General features: G+C 47.4%; 1 protein-coding gene across 1 annotated transcript in view; it reads left to right on the forward strand.

The window, feature by feature from the left end:
- Positions 1-17,847: 17,847 nt before the first annotated feature.
- Positions 17,848-22,818, forward strand: part of LOC137423297 (band 7 protein AGAP004871) — a 90,481-nt gene continuing 85,510 nt past the window's right edge. The window contains exons 1-2 of the mRNA XM_068110290.2: positions 17,848-18,277; positions 19,791-19,894. Coding sequence (XP_067966391.2) covers positions 18,088-18,277; positions 19,791-19,894 — 294 coding nt within the window. The 5' untranslated portion in view covers positions 17,848-18,087. The remainder of the gene's footprint in view (positions 18,278-19,790; positions 19,895-22,818) is intronic.

A 22,818-nucleotide genomic window follows, 5' to 3' on the forward strand; every position in this document is an offset into this window, starting at 1 on the left:
GTTCAAAACAAACGAGATCCGCGAAGCGAGTTGGTCGAGTCGTGCTAACCAAGATGGCGACACGGCGGCTTCACTTTTCACGGAGTATGAGCGTTCTATATCTATCTATAATTCCAGTAATCTCTGTGTGTATGTTTGTATGTTTGTATGTTTGTATGTCTGTGACCGCTGTTTCTCGACAACCACGGGTCCGATATACTTTAAACTTGCCAGGTATATTGCTGGGGACCCGAGGATGTGCCTTTTCAAGGTTTCATATTAATCGGACAGGTAGTTACCGAGCTATGTCCAAAAAACGATTCAACCAATCAGAGAGCAGCGAGCTATCACGTGTGCCGAACGTGGCGAACAGACTCTGCCTCGGACGGCACATTTGAGAGCGTATTCATTTATTTCACGTTGGAAAACTATGTTGCCGTTAAACTATGTTTTAAAACTAATTAAAACTACTATCTATAATTCCACGGGTCCGATAAAAAACACCGTACTCGCAAGCCGTTTGCTTTGGACCAAACCATTTCATGTAAATAGAGGGGGGGGATTGTCACCGTACTCGCAAGCTGTTCGCTTTGGACCAAACCATTTCATGTAAATAGAGGGGGGGGATATAATTTTAGATATATATATAGTACGGGCATGCCCTAGTATTTTCAATTCAGTGCGCCCGACTCGCTCACGTACTTGATTTGTGGCATAGACATGGCCATTGGGCCTTCACGGTGTAATTTGTGCGAGGCTTTTGTCCGAGTGAGCTTGAGTCGAGAGGGCGAATGTACGGGTTGGGAATGTACGGGTCTCCCTTCCCCCGCCGCCTGGCAACGCCGGTACTGGAGGGCGTCACAGGATCGGTGAGTCTCCAAAATCCGCTTCGTGCTGTTGCGAAGATGCAGGACGATGTCGCGATTGTTGTGCTGCGCTCCGACCATGAGAACTGCAACGTCATTGTTGACTGGCCCTCCCCTTCCCTCCCCCTTCCCCCTCCATCCTCCCCTCCCCCCTCTTCTCCCCTCCCCCCCCCTCTTCTCCCCTCCCCCCCCCCCTCTCCTCCCCTCCCCCCTCGTTTCCCTCCCCTCCCCTTCCCCCCCCCCCTCCTCCCCTCCCCCGCTCGGCAATGCCGGGTACTTCTGCTAGTTTGTTATAACACAAAAGCCTTAAAAACCACTGAATACGCATCCTGGCGAGGGTCTGCCATCTCTGATTGCTCTTTCCAGTTTATTATGGTATAAGGTACTATCCCTGGTGTTGGGCTAGCGGCTAGGGTGCCAGCTTAGGATCCTGGGTTCGAATCCCGGTCGATCGCTGAATTAACGCCAGGGGGGTTGACTCAGCCTGTCATCCTTCCGAGGTCGGCAAATTGAGTACCAGTTCACTGGTAATTCCATGTGTGTCGCAAGAGGCGACAAAAAGGGTTGGCGGCAGGAAGGGCATCCGGCCGTAAAACATTGCTTCAAAAAAGGGGACCAAAGAAACAACAACAACCACGGTGCCCGAAAAGGCCAACCCCCGCTTTGCGGGGAAAAATGGCCTCTAAAGGTGGTTTTTATATATTATAAGGTACATATTTCATTTTTACTCATTTTGGGGATTCAAATGGTGTCATGTTAAATTTTATGTGACGGTAGATAAGATCTGGCGAGGATGTCACGGCCGACACATTTTTACAGGGCTGCGGGACCTCAAAATTTGGCACTACACCTCTGGCCGGACCACCCCACAAAGGAGTTTTTTTTTTTTTTTACTTCTGCAGTTTCACCCATGTGGAAGTACAACATAGTATTTTTATTAACCCCATCAGCGAAGCGACAGGAGGCATGGCAAGTCTTTCTGAAAGTAGGGAGACCAAACCAGGAATGCACACTCCAATGGAAGATGAACATCCGCTCCATGTCTCAGAGGTTGTCGGATCGAACCCTGGCCGTGTCATAACAAAGACATGCTGCTTCTTTGCTTGACGTAAAGCATTGAAAGAGGATAGAGCACAGAAATAAAACACCCATAGGTTGCCATCCATGAGGAAGAGGTAATTCATTCTTGATTACCCTGCTGAGTACGGTGAGCAAAGCGATGTCAGAATGATGATGTCACTGGTACCGAGAGTGCTCTGGCCCACGGCTGTCGAGAGGAGAGCGGGGGGGGGCCCGGGCTGCCTCGGGGCCCGAGCTTCTCCTGTAATATTTTTTTAACACTCCAGTGAAAACCCTCATCGGCTCATCCTCATTTTCTCATCGTTACATTTAAACCCAGAAGCCATTTTGCTTTTCTTGCCGGAAACGAAACAACATTTACCGCTGTTAATGGAAGAGTTTCAAACTTTACAGAAAATGGTTACGAACCAGTAATGTGCATTACAAAGAAATGGGTTTGTATCCTTTTTGTCCAAAACAATTATTAACAATCTTCGCACGTATTTTTTTTGCCAATCTTGTGGAGAAATAGTGTTCAACAGTCGAGGGTGAAAATTTGACTCGATCGGTCCAAACGTCCCGCTATCTCCTTTATTTTTGATCATACGGCTAAATAAAAGTGACCATTTGTTGTTTTTTTTGTTTTTGTTTTTTTGTTGTTCATTTAAGAAAGTTCCTTAAAAAGTTATAAAATAGATAAAGGGTGGGGGTGGGGGCCCGAGGTTGTTTGCCTTGGGGCCCGTTCTGGCTCTCGACGCTCCTGGCTCTGGGAAATGACAATTCACTTTCCCCAATCACAGCGGTTGTGTCTTTGTGAAAGCCAAGTCTGATGATGTGTCTTTGTGAAAGCCAAGTCTGATGATGTGTCTTTGTGAAAGCCAAGTCTGATGATGTGTCTTTGTGAAAGCCAAGTCTGATGATGTGTCATGTGATTTGTGCTATGATACATAATGATGCATGCGTGATTTGTGCCACAGCTCCTCCATGAACATGTAAATAAACAAAAACAACTTTGTATTTAAGAGGACCTCAATTTCCTCCCTTAATATTTTTCAATAACAATGATCAAGTCATTTCAAATCAGCTGATACCTTTACTCTGAGATTGCGCATCAAATTCACGAACATTAAGTGTTCACTATGAAGAATACAAACACCTGCTCCCTATGGAAGCGGCCAGGGCGGTTATGTTAGTATCCTTATTCAAACGTTTAATTCAAAACACCTCACTGCACTGGAAAACGTGGGGACTTGTAAAACCCTCTCCCACCTGGAGGAGGTGCTACACTATACACATTTACATAGAGAAATGACGTCCCCCCTACCATGTCCCTTCCCCGCACCCCCCCCCCCCCCCCCTCTCCCCAAGACCACTGGCAAAGATAAACTCTCCTGTGCATTAATTGGGGTCATGCTGATCCGATGTAGCAAGTCTGGATGTAATCAGGCCCAAACTGTAGCAGTAGCTCGACACACGCACACAGGTACTCCAAGTCTGTGAATTATAGTAAGATTTGTAAATCCAATTTGGATTCTTCCAACCCGCAGGCAATGCAAAAACTTTTCAATGGAGAGATAATTACATTTTATTTGCTAATTCACAAATTCTACCAGGGTCTGTTTGCAACACATCAGAGTTTAAATTTCGATAGAAGGTAAAGAATTAGCATTATCTGTGACCAGGGATGCCTGGTGTTTGATTAGCGGTTGGGGTGCCGGCTTGGGATCCGATGGATCCTGGGTTCGAATCCCGGTCGATCGCTGAATTAACGCCAGGGGGGTTGATTCAGCCTGTCATCCTTCCGAGGTCAGCTAATTGAGTACCAGTTTGTTGGGATGAATGATCCCGGTGTGTACCACGATCTAGAATAGGTACACCGTATCCCTGCGCATCGTAAGAGGCGACCAAGGGCTGGCGTCAGGAAGTGCATCCGGCCATAAAAACATTGCCTCAAACAGGGAACCATGATTGTCATGGGGCCCGCAAGGCTAACCCCTGCTCTAGCAGGGAAAATGGCCTTAAAACGATCATTCGTTCATTCATCTGGATGGTATGGAGAAGGTAATATTCAGAAGATCATGAACATAAAGGAGGAAAACTAAAGTGTATCAGCAGTTCCCTTGTGGAACACCTGCAGTGAGGTAAAAAAATTAATATATACTCGTCATTAATACAGACGTTCTGCATTTGAATAATTAGGTAAGATTCAGGTCAATTTTACTTTGACACCAAATTAACTTATTTTTGGCATTCAAATGGGAAAACAAATCGTGTTTATATATCGATTTGGTCACAATGCTAGGTTATATATATATATATATATATATACAGTCACGTGACAAAGTAAGTACACCCCATGTAAAGTTTTGACTTTTTCAACATATTTCAACATACAGCTATTTGATTTTCATTTCAACAATATTGATAGATAAAGGTGATATAATATAACAAATATCATGAAACATTTACATTTTGTAGTCCATTGTACAATTTAAATAAACATAAATGCAAATTTCGCATGTGGAAAAAGTAAGTACACCCCTACATATATCATTATTTCAAATACGTAAAATTAGAATCAGGTGCACCAGAATGAATGAATAAATGAATGATCGTTTTAAGGCCATTTTTCCCCGCTAGAGCAGGGGTTAGCCTTGTGGGCCCCATGACAATCATGGTTCACTGTTTGAGGCAATGTTTTTTTTTTATGGCCAGATGCCCTTCCTGATGCCAACCCTTGGTCACGCTCTTATGATGCGCAGGGATACGGTGCACCTATTCTAAGCCGGGGTACACACTGGGCTCATTCATCCCAGCAAGCTGGTACTCAATTTGCCGACCTCGGAAGGATGACAGGCTGAGTCAACCCCCCTGGCGTTAATTCAGCGATCAACTGGGATTCGAACCCAGGATCCTTGGATCCCAAGCCGGCACCCTAACCACTAAGCCAACACCAGGCTTAGCTCAGGTGTATTGTATTGGTGTATTGGAATAATACACCATGACACTCAGGTGTATTGGCACCAGCTCAGGTGCAAATGATTAGAATGTAGCGGCTACCGCTGGGTTTTCACAATCGCCTTGCACCTATCAAGGACGCGGAGCGATCACCATGCCGGGCTCGTCCAGGACGCCCGGGCAGGCCCGCGCTCAACTTGCCAGGCCTCGGTCGGGACGCCCGGGCATGCCCGGGCAGGCTCGCCCTCAACTTGCCAGGCCGCAGCCAGGACGCTAGGCCACGCCCCCTCTCGCCTTTCCTGGGCAAACGCTCCGGGATAATATGTATATATATTGCTGCCCGATAAACGGGCTTTTCAGAGTGCCTGAGTGTTTGGTTTGATTAAAGCAACTCGGATGAATTCCAGCTTTTTGTCGCGTCCATTCTTCCGATCGACGTGGGAGCCCCAGCTCCTTCATTGACCACCGCCGACGTAGCGCAGGCTTTCAACGCCACCTGGGTCGCCCGCTTCGGCGCACCGGCGGACATCTCGTCAGACCGCGGACCACAGTTCACCTCCGAGCTGTGGGGCGCGGTCGCCCGCAACCTGGGGGTCAAGCTCCACCATACTACGGCCTACCACCCCCAAGCAAACGGGTTGTGCGAGCGATTCCACCGCTCCATGAAGGCCGCGCTCATGGCCGGCCTTCAAGACGGCGGTTGGGCCGACCGGCTGCCGTGGGTCCTTTTGGGCCTCCGCACGGCCCCCAAGGAGGACCTCCAGGCATCCACCGCCGAGCTTGTCTATGGCCAGGCGCTACGCGTCCTGGGCGAATTCGTGCCCGACGCTACCAGTCCCTGGTCCGCAGCTCACCAGCGCTCGGACTTCCAGGAGGCCGCCCGACGGTTTGCCCCCGTGCCAACATCCCACCACGGTGACCCCCAGTCCTACGTCCCCCCAGCACTTCGCACAGCGGAGTATGTTTTTGTGCGTCACGACGCACATCGGGGGCCACTCCGGCCGCCGTACGACGGGCCCTTCCGGGTGCTGCGACGGGACAACAAGTCGTTCGTCATCGACATCGGCGGCAGGTCGGACCGGATTGCGGTGGACCGCCTCAAGCCGGCGCACGTGGACGTCGACCACCCACCACGGGTGGCCCTTCCGCCGCGGCGAGGCCGCCCCCCGTCCATGGTGCCCCCCACTCGACCGCCCACCACCACACCGGACCCCCTCCCACGACCCGCCAGGGGTCGCTTCGGCCGGGTCATCAGGACCCCCCTCAAATTGACCCTGCCGGTGCAAGTCGATTCTGGGGGGACGTGTGTAGCGGCTACCGCTGGGTTTTCACAATCGCCTTGCACCTATCAAGGACGCGGAGCGATCAACATGCCGGGCTCGTCCAGGACGCCCGGGCAGGCCTGCGCTCAACTTGCCAGGCCTCGGTCGGGACGCCCGGGCATGCCCGGGCATGCCCGGGCAGGCTCGCCCTCAACTTGCCAGGCCGCAGCCAGGACGCTGGGCCACGCCCCCTCTCGCCTTTCCTGGGCAAACGCTCCGGGATAATATGTATATATATTGCTGCCCGATAAACGGCTTTTCAGAGTGCCTGAGTGTTTGGTTTGATTAAAGCAACTCGGATGAATTCCAGCTTTTTGTCGTGTCCATTCTTCCGATCGACGTGGGAGCCCCAGCTCCTTCAAGAACATCGTTGGAGAGGATCTTGGAGGAACCTGTCTTATTTAAACCTCAGACATTTAGTTTGGTTTGCTCTTTGTTGTTGAAGTGTGCGGCGTCAACATGCCTAGATCAAAAGAGCTCTCTGAGGCCTTCAGAAAGAAGGTTATAGATGCCTACGAGTCTGGGAAGGGATTTAACAAGATCTCCAAACAATTTGAAATCAATCATTCGACTGTCCGGAAGATCATCTCCAAGTGGAGAAGATTCCAAACAACTGCCAACTTGTTCAGGCCAGGCCGCCCCAGCTAGTTCTGCCCGAGAGCAGACCGCAAGATGCTGAAAGAAGTCTCGAAGAACCCCAGAATGTCATCACGTGACCTACAGGTAGCTCTTGCCACTGTTGATGTCAAAGTGCACGAGTCTACCATTAGAAAGAGGCTGCACAAATTTGATCTACATGGGAGATGTACGAGGACGACGCAAACACAAAGCGTTTGCCTTGGAAATGCTCAGTCGCATCGAGAATGACGAAGATTGCCTGAAAAAGATCATGTTCACATACGAAGCTTGCTTTCATGTATCGGGGAAGGTCAACTGGCACAATGTGAGGATCTGGGGCTCTGAAAGCCCCCACGTGGTCATTGAACACATATGCGACAATCCAAAGGTCAATGTGTTGTGTGGCCTTTTCCTTGACTGCTTGGTGGGTCCGTTTTTCTTTGTGGAGGATACAGTGACCTCACCAATTTACATGAACATGTTGGAAGGATTTGCATTCCCACAAATTGAAGACATGCAAACTGATATCACTTTTCAACAGGACAGTGCTACCTTTCTGGGCCTGAGTCGTTTGAGCTATCCTGAATGAAAAATTTCCAGGTCATTGGATTGGCCAGGACGGACCAACCGCTTGGCCCCCATGATCACCAGACATAACCTCCATAAAGGAAACAGATTAGCAGAGCAAGCTTTAACTCCGAAGGCGTTCAGTTCAAATATGGCAGAGTTCATACACGCGGGGAGGGAGGAGGGTAAGGAGGAGGAGGGTAAGGATGCTGAAACTCACTTACCTCACGGTTCCTGATGGCAGCCTTCAAACCTGTGGAAATTAACTCAAGCGGGAATGGGTTTAGAATATACATTGAAAAATAATGAAAATATTTATTTTAACGGAATGCCGGGACAAGGAAACGCAACGATAAAAACTAAAATCTAAGTTGGGATCCCACACACCAGACTTGCACACGGACGAAGGGATAATAAAAGGAATGAAAATGATGGTGTGGAATTATCGTGCACTTAGCTGTGAGCGGCTTGAACCTTGTCCAAAATCGTCCAGGCCCCTCGTTCCTGCGCGGGGAGAAGGCCGCAGTCCACTCGGTTCCATGCGCCGCTAGGCCTCACCGGCGTCTCGCCCACCCAGGCCTAATCACGCTCCAGCGGCAAGCAGCGCTCGTCCACGCGTCGTTTCTGCCTGGCAAAACTGCCGCTCTCCGTCTGTAAAACTCGGCACGTCTTCCGGTGGCATCTCCGATCGCTGCCTGGAGCCCTCTGTCCTGGTATCGTATTCTCGTGAGGTCCGGAACGAGGGACACGAGCCGAGGGCAGAGGACAGCGTCAGGAAGGTAACAAGAGGAGGAGGGAAGAGCGTCGCACGAGGAAGAGAAGAGAGAGAAAATGTTGGCCAGCGAGTTATTTTACTGCCCGTCGCCTGATGTCATCGATCCTCCCTTCCAATCCGTCCGTCGCCTCTCGACCTTGAGAATGTTCTTCTGGCGTCAGTCCCTCAGCATTCGCCGAGCGCTTCGCGCTCTCCTCCTCATGCCATTGGTCGGTGGCCAATTGGTGCTCTGCTTCCCCCATCGGCCTTCCTTCCACCAATCAGTGGCCAGCTTCTTGCCCCTGGCTTGACCAATCACGAGTCCTTCCCTAATCCTGCCTCGTGTCTTCCTATTGGCGGTGTCTCATCCAATGGTGTGATCTCCCCATCAAACCCTTCGACCAATCCTTCACGAGGTGGGTGTGGCCTCAGCCTGCCTGAGCAATGTGTGTCTGCCAAGTCGGGGTTGTCAGCCCAAGTGCGTCATCTGGGTTCCGGTTAGTTTTATTGTTGGGGGGGGGGGGGGGAGGGGGATTTAATTAGTGTGTGTGGTGTAACTAATGGGCCTAACTAATGTCGATGGTGCATTGCCATATGGGACACAGGGATGATCACAGGTCTCACACACGGGAATTAACATAATCCCTATCCTAATTATCACAAGGCCATCCTTGTATGACCACAAATATACACTTAATCCGACATCCGGGCTAGACAGAACTTATTACATGTGGGATTCCCTATCACGACAGTCGGAGCACCTACCTATGCAGATCTACCTGATCTATATACCACTCTACCCCAAAATTCATAATAATATTAACAACCAAAGGTATATTCTGGTCATTTTGGAACACCCGTATGTGATTAGAGGAATGTGCCTGGTAAATGCACATGTGGAGGATTTCACTTTGGGGTTAAACGTTGGAGGTTTGGTGTTGCTTCAGTTATAAAAGGCAATATATAGTCATTTTGCTGCACTCTATTTATTATCCTCTTATCCCACGGACTGTTTTGATTCATTTTGTCAACATTTAGTTTATTATTGTTGTTGTTGTATTTGAGACAGTTTTTATCAGACCACACTAGCACGCAGCTACTATTTTACTTGCAAAGCGTAGTCATCGCAATGATGACTTGATGTATCTATCATACTCGACTTGGAGACTCAGCCATGAATAGGACTCGAGATTCGGGAGGCCTGTGATTCGACTGGATGTGGGAGCCGATGTGGGAGACTCACAGTCTGAGTCTCATGTTTGAAAACCTGCTGCGACTCTTTTATTTTGTAGGAGTTGGAAATGTAATTGTATATTTTCAATAACACCTCTTAAAAAGGTTGATTAAATTAAACAAGCATTCTGAGTATTGCGCTGCAATACATGTCCCCTACCAAAGTTCAAAGTGCCATAACTTTGTCAAAAATGATCGAATATGCAAATTTATGCACGGTTTATGCTGGTTTTCAAACTTGATCTGAGGTATGCTGAGACACATGTGTGTCACGCCTCGCCTCGTTGATAAGCCCGCAAGGTCGCTCCGTGGAGCAGCCTGCACGTATTGCACTGTGTGAATTATATAATTACCAACTCACAGTCTGAGGTACTAGCGATTCAAGAGATATCCATTTAAAAAAATATTTTCGTTTTATTAACGATATCTGCCAAACCACGTGCCCTATCGGAAATTCCAAAAGGTAATTTTAGTAGACTGACATGCTGAACAGATCTGTGAAGTTTCCCCTCGATTGGATCAAAAATGAGGGAGGAGCTCGGTTTTAAAGGTTCATGCTTAAAAACGTCATAACTCTGAAACCATGTGATGCATGACGTCATGCTCACTGCCTTTTTTGTTCGTCATGGGTACGCGATTCTGCCTGCAAAGTTTGGCCTCGATTTGTTCAGCCATTGCAGAGAAAAAGGGGTTTTCGTGTTTTCATGAACAACAATATGGCGGCCGAACCACGTGCCCTGTGACGTCATAATTACCATTAAAATATTCCACAGACCGAGTCCCCCCTACGGTGAAAATTTGATCTCATTCGGTCCTATTATTGCAGAGAAAATGGTTTTTAAAGGAAATTATAACTTAAAATGGCACTGAGTTAAGGATCATCAGAATTATCAGAATTCCCAAAGTTCAAAGTACCATAACTTTGTCAAAAATGATCGAAACGTCGTGAGGTTCGAACTTGATCTGTAACTTATCATGAGGAAACCATGTGCCAAGTTTGAAATCATTAGCTTTAAGCGTTAAGAAAAAAAGTCCGGAAAATTGTTCTTTGCGTGACGGACTGACAGACAGACTGAAAGACGGAGGGACGGATTGCAAACCCATAGTCCCCTCCGGTGTACACCGGTAGGGGACAAATAAGAGAAAAGGTGATCAGAGAAAGAGTTGCTATATGGCAAGGTGACCTCATCATCCAGTTGTTTGAGAATAAAAAATTGTGTTACCGGATTCCCTTTGAGCCTTGAGGCTTTACCTTTGAGACTCGGCGCTTTACCTTTGAAACTCGAGGCCTAACCTTTGAAACTCGAGGCCTAACCTTTGAAACTCGAGGCCTAACCTTTGAAACTCGAGGCTGTACCTTTGAAACTCGAGGCCTAACCTTCGAAACTCGAGGCTGTACCTTTGAAACTCGAGGCCTAACCTTTGAAACTCGAGGCTGTACCTTTGAAACTCGAGGCCTAACCTTTGAAACTCGAGGCTGTACCTTTGAAACTCGAGGCCTAACCTTTGAAACTCGAGGCTGTACCTTTGAAACTCGAGGCCTAACCTTTGAAACCCGAGGCTGTACCTTTGAAACTCGAGGCTGTACCTTTGAAACTCGAGGCCTAACCTTTGAAACTCGAGGCTGTACCTTTGAAACTCGAGGCCTAACCTTCGAAACTCGAGGCTGTACCTTTGAAACTCGAGGCCTAACCTTCGAAACTCGAGGCTGTACCTTTGAAACTCGAGGCCTAACCTTTGAAACTCGAGGCCTAACCTTTGAAACTCGAGGCCTAACCTTTGAAACTCGAGGCTGTACCTTTGAAACTCGAGGCCTAACCTTCGAAACTCGAGGCTGTACCTTTGAAACTCGAGGCCTAACCTTCGAAACTCGAGGCTGTACCTTTGAAACTCGAGGCCTAACCTTTGAAACTCGAGGCTGTACCTTTGAAACTCGAGGCCTAACCTTTGAAACTCGAGGCTGTACCTTTGAAACTCGAGGCCTAACCTTTGAAACCCGAGGCTGTACCTTTGAAACGCGAGGCTGTACCTTTGAAACTCGAGGCTGTATCTTTGAAACTCGAGGCTGTACCTTTGAAACTCGAGGCTGTACCTTTGAAACTCGAGGCTGTACCTTTGAAACTCGAGGCTGTACCTTTGAAACTCGAGGCTGTACCTTTGAAACTCGAGGCTGTACCTTTGAAACTCGAGGCTGTACCTTTGAAACTCGAGGCTGTACCTTTGAAACTCGAGGCTGTACCTTTGAAGCTCGAGATTGTACCTTTGAAACTCGAGGCTGTACCTTTGAAATGCGAGGCTGTACCTTTGAAACGCATGGCTGTACCTTTGAAACTCGAGGCTGTACCTTTGAAACGCGAGGCTGTACCTTTGAAACGCGAGGCTGCACCTTTGAAACTCGAGGCTGTACCTTTGAAACTCGAGGCTGTACCTTTGAAACTCGAGGTTGTACCTTTGAAACTCGAGGCTGTACCTTTGAAACTCGAGGTTCTACCTTTGAAATTAGAGGCTGTTCCATTGAAACTCGAGGCTGTACCTTTGAAACTCGAAATTCTACCTTTGAAACTCGAGGTGCTACCTTCGAAACTCGAGGTTCTACCTTTGAAACTCGAGGCTGTACCTTTGAAACTCGAGGCTGTACCTTTGACACTCGAGGCTGTACCTTTGACACTCGAGGCTGTACCTTTGAAACGCGAGGCTGTACCTTTGAAACCCGAAGCTGTACCTTTGAAACCCGAGGCTGTACCTTTGAAACCCGAGGCTGTACCTTTGAAACGCGAGGCTGTACCTTTGAAACTCGAGGCTGTACCTTTGACACTCGAGGCTGTACCTTTGAAACTCGATGCTGTACCTTTGAAACTCGAGGCTGTACCTTTGAAACTCGAGGCTGTACCTTTTGAAACTCGAGGCTCTACCTTTGAAACTCGAGGCTGTACCTTTGAAACTCGAGGCTGTACCTTTGAAACTCGAGGCTGTACCTTTGAAACTCGAGGCTGTACCTTTGAAACTCGAGGCTGTACCTTTGAAACTCGAGGCTGTACCTTTGAAACTCGAGGCTGTACCTTTGAAACTCGAGGCTGTACCTTTTGAAACTCGAGGCTGTACCTTTGAAACTCGAGGCTGTACCTTTGAAACTCGAGGCTGTACCTTTGAAACTCGAGGCTGTACCTTTGAAACTCGAGGCTGTACCTTTGAAACTCGAGGCTGTACCTTTGAAACTCGAGGCTGTACCTTTGAAACTCGAGGCTGTACCTTTGAAACCCAAGGCTGTACCTTTGAAACTCGAGGCTGTACCTTTGAAACTCGAGGCTGTACCTTTGAAACTCGAGGCTGTACCTTTGAAACGCGAGGCTGTACCTTTGACACTCGAGGCTGTACCTTTGACACTCGAGGCTGTACCTTTGAAACTCGAGGCTGTACCTTTGAAACTCGAGGCTGTACCTTTGAAACGCGAGGCTGTACCTTTGACACTCGAGGCTGTACCTTTGACACTCGAGGCTGTACCTTTGAAACTCGAGGGTGTACCTTTGAAACTCGAGGCTCTACCTTTGAAACTCGAGGCTGTACCTTTTGAAACTCGAGGCCTAACCTTTGAAACTCGAGGCTGTACCTTTGAAACTCGAGGCTGTACCTTTGAAACTCGAGGCTGTACCTCTGAAACTCGAGGCTGTACCTTTGAAACTCGAGGCCTAACCTTTGAAACTCGAGGCTGTACCTTTGAAACGCGAGGCTGTACCTCTGAAACGCGAGGCTGTACCTTTGAAAATCGAGGCTGTACCTCTGAAACTCGAGGCTGTACCTTTTGAAACTCGAGGCCTAACCTTTGAAACTCGAGGCTGTACCTTTGAAAATCGAGGCTGTACCTCTGAAACGCGAGGCTGTACCTTTGAAAATCGAGGCTGTACCTTTGAAACGCGAGGCTGTACCTTTGAAACTCGAGGCTGTACCTTTGAAACTCGAGGCTGTATCTTTGAAACTCGAGGCTGTACCTTTGAAACTCGAGGCTGTACCTTTGAAACGCGAGGCTGTACCTCTGAAACTCGAGGCTGTATCTTTGAAACTCGAGGCTGTACCTTTGAAAATCGAGGCTGTACCTCTGAAACTCGAGGCTGTATCTTTGAAACTCGAGGCTGTACCTTTGAAACGCGAGGCTGTACCTCTGAAACTCGAGGCTGTACCTCTGAAACTCGAGGCTGTACCTCTGAAACTCGAGGCTGTATCTTTGAAACTCGAGGCTGTACCTTTGAAAATCGAGGCTGTACCTTTGAAACTCGAGGCTGTACCTTTGAAACTCGAGGCTGTATCTTTGAAACTCGAGGCTGCACCTTTGAAACGCGAGGCTGTACCTCTGAAACTCGAGGCTGTACCTTTGAAACGCGAGGCTGTACCTCTGAAACTCGAGGCTGCACCTTTGAAACGCGAGGCTGTACCTCTGAAACTCGAGGCTGTACCTTTGAAACGCGAGGCTGTACCTCTGAAACTCGAGGCTGTATCTTTGAAACTCGAGGCTGCACCTTTGAAACGCGAGGCTGTACCTCTGAAACTCGAGGCTGTACCTCTGAAACTCGAGGCTGTATCTTTGAAACTCGAGGCTGTACCTTTGAAAATCGAGGCTGTACCTTTGAAACTCGAGGCTGTACCTTTGAAAATCGAGGCTGTACCTTTGAAACTCGAGGCTGTACCTTTGAAACTCGAGGCTGTACCTTTGAAAATCGAGGCTGTACCTTTGAAACTCGAGGCTGTACCTCTGAAACTCGAGGCTGTACCTTTGAAACTCGAGGCTGTACCTCTGAAACTCGAGGCTGTACCTCTGAAACTCGAGGCTGTACCTCTGAAACTCGAGGCTGTACCTCTGAAACTCGAAGCTCTACCGTTGAAACTCGAGGCTGTACCTTTGAAACTCGAGGCTGTACCTTTGAAACTCGAGGCTGTACCTTTGACACTCGAGGATGTACCTTTGACACTCGAGGCTGTACCTTTGAAACGCGAGGCTGTACCTTTGACACTCGAGGCTGTACCTTTGACACTCGAGGCTGTACCTTTGACACTCGAGGCTGTACCTTTGAAACGCGAGGCTGTACCTTTGACACTCGAGGCTGTACCTTTGACACGCGAGGCTGTACCTTTGAAACTCGAGGCTGTACCTTTGAAAATCGAGGCTGTACCTTTGAAACGCGAGGCTGTACCTTTGAAACTCGAGGCTGTACCTCTGAAACTCGAGGCTGTACCTCTGAAACTCGAGGCTGTACCTTTGACACTCGAGGCTGTACCTTTGACACGCGAGGCTGTACCTTTGACACTCGAGGCTGTACCTTTGAAAATCGAGGCTGTACCTTTGAAACGCGAGGCTGTACCTTTGAAACTCGAGGCTGTACCTCTGAAACTCGAGGCTGTACCTTTGAAACTCGAGGCTGTACCTTTGAAACTCGAGGCTGTACCTTTGAAACTCGAGGCTGTACCTTTGAAACTCGAGGCTGTACCTTTGAAACCCGAGGCTGTACCTTTGAAACTCGAGGCTGTACCTTTGAAACTCGAGGCTGTACCTTTGAAACTCGAGGCTGTACCTTTGAAACGCGAGGCTGTACCTTTGACACTCGAGGCTGTACCTTTGACACTCGAGGCTGTACCTTTGAAACTCGAGGCTGTACCTTTGAAACTCGAGGCTGTACCTTTGAAACGCGAGGCTGTACCTTTGACACTCGAGGCTGTACCTTTGACACTCGAGGCTGTACCTTTGAAACTCGAGGGTGTACCTTTGAAACTCGAGGCTCTACCTTTGAAACTCGAGGCTGTACCTTTTGAAACTCGAGGCCTAACCTTTGAAACTCGAGGCTGTACCTTTGAAACTCGAGGCTGTACCTTTGAAACTCGAGGCTGTACCTCTGAAACTCGAGGCTGTACCTTTGAAACTCGAGGCCTAACCTTTGAAACTCGAGGCTGTACCTTTGAAACGCGAGGCTGTACCTCTGAAACGCGAGGCTGTACCTTTGAAAATCGAGGCTGTACCTCTGAAACTCGAGGCTGTACCTTTTGAAACTCGAGGCCTAACCTTTGAAACTCGAGGCTGTACCTTTGAAAATCGAGGCTGTACCTCTGAAACGCGAGGCTGTACCTTTGAAAATCGAGGCTGTACCTTTGAAACGCGAGGCTGTACCTTTGAAACTCGAGGCTGTACCTTTGAAACTCGAGGCTGTATCTTTGAAACTCGAGGCTGTACCTTTGAAACTCGAGGCTGTACCTTTGAAACGCGAGGCTGTACCTCTGAAACTCGAGGCTGTATCTTTGAAACTCGAGGCTGTACCTTTGAAAATCGAGGCTGTACCTCTGAAACTCGAGGCTGTATCTTTGAAACTCGAGGCTGTACCTTTGAAACGCGAGGCTGTACCTCTGAAACTCGAGGCTGTACCTCTGAAACTCGAGGCTGTACCTCTGAAACTCGAGGCTGTATCTTTGAAACTCGAGGCTGTACCTTTGAAAATCGAGGCTGTACCTTTGAAACTCGAGGCTGTACCTTTGAAACTCGAGGCTGTATCTTTGAAACTCGAGGCTGCACCTTTGAAACGCGAGGCTGTACCTCTGAAACTCGAGGCTGTACCTTTGAAACGCGAGGCTGTACCTCTGAAACTCGAGGCTGCACCTTTGAAACGCGAGGCTGTACCTCTGAAACTCGAGGCTGTACCTTTGAAACGCGAGGCTGTACCTTTGAAACTCGAGGCTGTACCTTTGAAAATCGAGGCTGTACCTTTGAAACTCGAGGCTGTACCTTTGAAACTCGAGGCTGTACCTTTGAAAATCGAGGCTGTACCTTTGAAACTCGAGGCTGTACCTCTGAAACTCGAGGCTGTACCTTTGAAACTCGAGGCTGTACCTCTGAAACTCGAGGCTGTACCTCTGAAACTCGAGGCTGTACCTCTGAAACTCGAGGCTGTACCTCTGAAACTCGAAGCTCTACCGTTGAAACTCGAGGCTGTACCTTTGAAACTCGAGGCTGTACCTTTGAAACTCGAGGCTGTACCTTTGACACTCGAGGCTGTACCTTTGACACTCGAGGCTGTACCTTTGAAACGCGAGGCTGTACCTTTGACACTCGAGGCTGTACCTTTGACACTCGAGGCTGTACCTTTGACACTCGAGGCTGTACCTTTGAAACGCGAGGCTGTACCTTTGACACTCGAGGCTGTACCTTTGACACGCGAGGCTGTACCTTTGAAACTCGAGGCTGTACCTTTGAAAATCGAGGCTGTACCTTTGAAACGCGAGGCTGTACCTTTGAAACTCGAGGCTGTACCTCTGAAACTCGAGGCTGTACCTCTGAAACTCGAGGCTGTACCTTTGACACTCGAGGCTGTACCTTTGACACGCGAGGCTGTACCTTTGACACTCGAGGCTGTACCTTTGAAAATCGAGGCTGTACCTTTGAAACGCGAGGCTGTACCTTTGAAACTCGAGGCTGTACCTCTGAAACTCGAGGCTGTACCTCTGAAACTCGAGGCTGTACCTCTGAAACTCGAGGCTGTACCTTTGAAACTCGAGGCCTAACCTTTGAAACTCGAGGCTGTACCTCTGAAACTCGAGGCTGTACCTCTGAAACTCGAGGCTGTACCTCTGAAACTCGAGGCTGTACCTTTGAAACTCGAGGCCTAACCTTTGAAACTCGAGGCTGTACCTCTGAAACGCGAGGCTGTACCTCTGAAACTCGAAGCTCTACCGTTGAAACTCGAGGCTGTACCTCTGAAACTCGAGGCTGTACCTTTGACACTCGAGGCTGTACCTTTGAAACTCGAGGCTGTACCTTTGAAACTCGAGGCTGTACCTTTGAAACTCGAGGCTGTACCTTTGAAACTCGAGGCTGTACCTTTGAAACTCGAGGCTGTACCTTTGAAACTCGAGGCTGTACCTTTGAAACTCGAGGCTGTACCTTTGACATTCGAGGCTGTACCTTTGACACTCGAGGCTGTACCTTTGAAACGCGAGGCTGTACCTTTGAAACCCGAAGCTGTACCTTTGAAACCCGAGGCTGTACCTTTGAAACCCGAGGCTGTACCTTTGAAAATCGAGGCTGTACCTTTGAAACTCGAGGCTGTACCTTTGAGACTCAACTCCAGGTCTGCATTTATGTCCTTATATCGTCTTGTGCAAACTTTTCACCTACCAGTTCATAACGAGGACACAGTTAAGCGTGAGACTTTTCTAAATGATAAGTAGTACGACTACATACCTCCATCAGACTCGTGCAGTCACCTCATTTAATGGCACATATCTATTTCATGACTATTTTTGAATCAATGTGTATGATAATTTTAAGAATGATAAATTCCAAACTTTCATTTTTGAATTGCTTTATAAACTTGTTGCTTCAAAAAATATTTGAGGCAGGCCCAGTTATTTATTGCCATTCGGAATGTGGATGTTGTGGAATGACAATTAAGTGGTGCTCCCTGCAATGTTTACCCACAGACTCCTTTAACCTCTCCTCCTCCACAACTCCACTCTCAATTCCAACGACTTATTGCGCACGCACGCACGCACACACACACACACACACACACACACACACATACACACACACACACAAACACACTCGGCCCTCTCGCTTTCCTTCAAACGCTTCTGTAGCTTTGCTTGCGCTTGGCTTGACGTCCCTCAACCGAATCGGACCAACGAGTTGCTGACAATATATTTGCTGATTAAACATCGTCGCAGGATACGCGTTCATCTACATTGAGTGAGCTCCATGTCTCGCTCATCTCGCAATTCCCGTGAGGAGCGGCGACGACGAGGTAATTGGAAGCACGACGCAGGACCCTGGGCAGACGTGGATACCTGCGGCGGAGTTGGCCGCACCACTGTGGTCGATGTGGATGGTGCGGCACCTGCTGGGCTCATTGGCCAAGATGCGACGGAATTCGAACACCTGGACATTGGTAATTCTGGTGGCTGTGTCTCTACGTTCTGTCTTGGCCTTTCACAGGAAAATAACTAGCACGGCACTCGGTAGAGAGCATACCTCCGCCAGGTGAACAGTTTACGTTTTGTATCCCAGAGTAGACTAGAAAATCACAATACAGCATCACATTTAATCAAAATCATCCGTCCTCAACTTTTTGAGATTTCCTGCTGTATTTATAAGTTTATTATATATATATATATATATGCGCTATTGGCCCCATCACCCAATGGTGAAGAATCACTTTAAAAATTATACTAGCCGGAACTGGATCCGGATCTTCACCAAAATTGAATGGATTCTTCCTTGTCACACACTCAAACTGTGCACTAAGTTTCGTCCAAATCCGTCAATAACTTTTTGAGATATCATGCTAAATGTTGGTTTTACCCCTATCACTCAATGGTGAAGAATCACTTTAAAAATTAAATAATTCTCATATCCGAATCCATATTCAGATGTTCACCAAAATCGAATCGATTCGTCCTTGTCGCACACCCACCCTCTCCACCAAGTTTCGTCAAAATCCGTCCACAACGTTCTGAGATATCCTGCTCTATATCGTTTTTAGCCCAATCACTCGATGGTGAAGAATCACTTAGAAATTAAATAAATCTCATATCCGAATCCATATTCAGATGTTCACCAAAATCGAATCGATTCGTCCTTGTCGCACACCCACCCTCTCCACCAACTTTCGTCAAAATCCGTCCACAACGTTCTGAGATATCCTGCTCTATATCGTTTTTAGCCCAATCACTCGATGGTGAAGAATCACTTAGAAATTAAATAAATCTCATATCCGAATCCATAATCAGATGTTCACCAAAATCGAATCGACTCGTCCTTGTCGCACACCCACCCTCTCCACCAAGTTTCGTCAAAATCCGTCCACAACGTTCTGAGATATCCTGCTCTATATCGTTTTTAGCCCATTCACTCGATGGTGAAGAATCACTTAGAAATTAAATAAATCTCATATCCGAATCCATAATCAGATGTTCACCAAAATCGAATCGACTCGTCCTTGTCGCACACCCACCCTCTCCACCAAGTTTCGTCAAAATCCGTCCACAACGTTCTGAGATATCCTGCTCTATATCGTTTTTAGCCCATTCACTCGATGGTGAAGAATCACTTAGAAATTAAATAAATCTCATATCCGAATCCATAATCAGATGTTCACCAAAATCGAATCGATCCTTCCTTGTCAGACACCCAACCGGTCCACCAAGTTTCGTCCGAATCCGTCTACAACTTTTCGAGATATTTTGTTTACAATCAAACGGACAAACATACAGGGTGAAAACATAACTTCCATCCACCTTTGGTGGTGGAGGTAATAATAAAAAGCCCAACTACAGCCATTTTTATTTGCATACAGTGGAGCATGTTCTTTGTTTTCACATCATCCTTTTGGATGAAGTTGTAATTGTGGAGAGGGAAGGATATTTGATTCCAGGTGATAAGGGAGTCCCACGTGTTTGCAGGACATTCAAGTCGACATGTACCGCCCTGTGAGCTGCTTCTCACCTTCCTATCGTCACTGCTTATCCTACTCACCTTCCCTTTTTCCCTTGTCTTCTGCATTAAGGTAAAGGTCTTGCATTTGCCAATGAGTGTAAATTTTAAGATTATATCGATTCTTTCTCCTTTTTCCACCGACCATGCCAAATGTTCCCATTTTTAAATGAAGCGTTGCTTACTCGTCGTCCCTGTTGTAAGCATTTCGACATCGATGTTTATCTATTATGTGATACGTCAATGTAGGACAATGTAAATTGTGATTTACGAAACGGTAAACAATTAAACAGTTATGACGTCAGCCTATAATAACTAAGTGGCTACTCAATTAAATTTTTAAGTAAAAGGGAGTACAAACGTTCAATTCCATGGAAGTCGCAAGACATTTGGGAACGAATACGTGGAATGTATAAGTAAGAACAAGATCTGCAATAAAAGGCTGCAGAGAACGTGTGTCTGTGTGTGTGTGTGTGTGTGTGTGTGTGCATGTGTGTGGTGTGTATGGTGTGTATTGTGTGTGTGCGTGTTTGTGTGTGTTTGTGTGTGTGTGGTTGTGTATGTGTGTGTTGTGTATGTGTGTGTGTGTGTTGTGTATGTGTGTGTGTTGTGTGTATGTGTGTGTTGTGTGTGTGTGTATGTTTGTGTGTGTGTGTTTGTGTGTGTATGTTGTGTGTGTGCGTGTGTTGTGTGTGTGTGTGTGTGTGTTTGTGTGTGTGTGTGTGTTTGTGTTGTTTGTGTGTGTGTGTTTGTGTGTGTATGTTGTGTGTGTGCGTGTGTTGTGTGTGCGTGTGTTGTGTGTGTGTGTGTGTGTGTGTGTGTGTGTGTGTGTATGTTTGTGTGTGTGTGTTTGTGTGTGTGTGTATGTTTGTGTGTGTGTGTTTGTGTGTGTATGTTGTGTGTGTGCGTGTGTTGTGTGTGTGTGTGTGTGTGTTTGTGTGTGTGTGTGTTTGTGTTGTTTGTGTGTGTGTGTTTGTGTGTGTATGTTGTGTGTGTGCGTGTGTGTGCGTGTGTTGTGTGTGTGTGTGTGTGTATGGTATGTGTGTATGTGTGTGTGTGTGTGTGTTGTGTGTATATGTGTGTGTGTGTGTGTGTGTGTTTGTGTGTGTGTGTTTGTGTTGTTTGTGTGTGTGTGTTTGTGTGTGTATGTTGTGTGTGTGCTTGTGTTGTGTGTGTGTGTGTGTGTGTGTGTATGTGTGTGTGTGTGTGTGTGTGTATGTTTGTGTGTGTTTGTGTTGTTTGTGTGTGTGTGTTTGTGTGTGTATGTTGTGTGTGTGTGTGTGTGTGTGTGTGTGTGTGTGTATGGTGTGTGTGTGTGTGTGTGTGTGTGTGTTGTGCGTGTGTGTGCGTGTGTGTGTGTGTTGTACGTATGTGTGCGTGTGTGTGTGTGTGTGTGTGTTCGGTGATACAATTCAAGTACGTGGGTTCTACTTTGAAGGAGGGAGGTACTTACAGTGAAGGACAGAGTAAGTGCAGCGGTGTTTCTAGTGTGGGACATGATCGAAAGGTTCCAGTTAGACTAAGGGTGAGGATTTTCATAATGGGAATATAAACAGTTCTTCTGTATACAGCGTGGGCTGGTCTGGGCATTTGCAAAAGGAAGAGGAGAGATTTGTGCAGAGGACAGAGATGGAAATGTTGAGTGGGCCATAGGGGCGGATCCAGGAATTTTAAATCGGGGGTGGGGGGAAGGGGAGTGAGTGCACCGTCATAGTATTTGTGGGGATCGGGGGAAGAATGAGAAAGAGTCGTTGGGGGTCACAACCTGCAACAAAATCCAGTAACCGGCAGATTGGGAAACAAAAATTAAATGTGCTATTAAAAATTATCTCGACATCTCTCATCCATGTCACCCTCCCCACGGTTATATCAGAACGAGCTGATTCGTCACAGGGTCACGGATTCCTTAACCCAATATGGGGCCGTTCAAAAATTACAGCGCACTTTTTTTTCTTTTTTGTTAGTAATGTAAGCACAATAGCTAGTGATTTGAATGCCAGGATCTTCTTGGAGGGACTTCCGGTGTTTGGTTTTTGGGCGCGAAGACGGGACGGAAGGGTTGACTTGAGGTGCTTGAACACTTAGTGCTTCTGCGCTCGCTTGGAGTAATCGTTATGCTGTACGTGACGTTGTGGCGGACACAAAAGCCCACTGGCGTGGTGACATCATTCCGCGCACCAAGTGGGCGGTGGCCACGCCCGAGGGGTAGGCGTGGCCTCATGATATACACCGGGCGCGCAGCCCGGAGCGCGCCAGTGTTACAGTGAGCTCCTGAAATAAAGACGCTTATAAGTTACCGCTTGTCCGCTTCCTCCTTGCTCGCAAGCAGCGCGCGTAACGCCATGCTTTAACGTGACGATTACGTGACGTTCTGTGTTTGAATATACTGTCCTTGCAAGAAATCCGTCTCCTGGTACTTTGGTTCGTCCATTGAGACGTAACACCCGCGAAGATAAATTGGGTATTTTAGTAATTTGCGTAATGTAACACTTGACTACGTGACGTAAACGTATCGCTTGATTACGTGAGGTAAATGTAACGCTTGATTGCGTGACGTAAATTTAACTCTTGATTACGTAACGTAAATGTATCTCATGATTACGTGACTTAAATGTAACGCTTGATTACGTGACATAAATTTAACTCTTGATTACGTAACGTAAATGTATCTCTTGACTACGTGACGTAAATGTAACGCTTGATTGCGTGACGTAAATTTAACTCTTGATTACGTAACGTAAATGTATCTCTTGACTACGTGACGTAAATGTAACGCTTGATTACGTGACATAAATTTAACTCTTGATTACGTAACGTAAATGTAACGCTTGATTACGTGACATAAATTTAACTCTTGATTACGTGACGTAAACGTATCGCTTGATTACGTGACTTAAACGTATCTCTTGATTACGTGACGTAAATGTAACTCTTGATTACGTGACGTAAATGTAACGCTTGATTACGTGACTTAAATGTATCTCTTGATTACGTGAA

Source organism: Myxine glutinosa, chromosome 3 (genome assembly GCF_964187855.1).
Source record: "Myxine glutinosa chromosome 3, kmMyxGlut1.1, whole genome shotgun sequence".
NCBI classification, from domain to species: Eukaryota; Metazoa; Chordata; class Myxini; order Myxiniformes; family Myxinidae; genus Myxine; species Myxine glutinosa.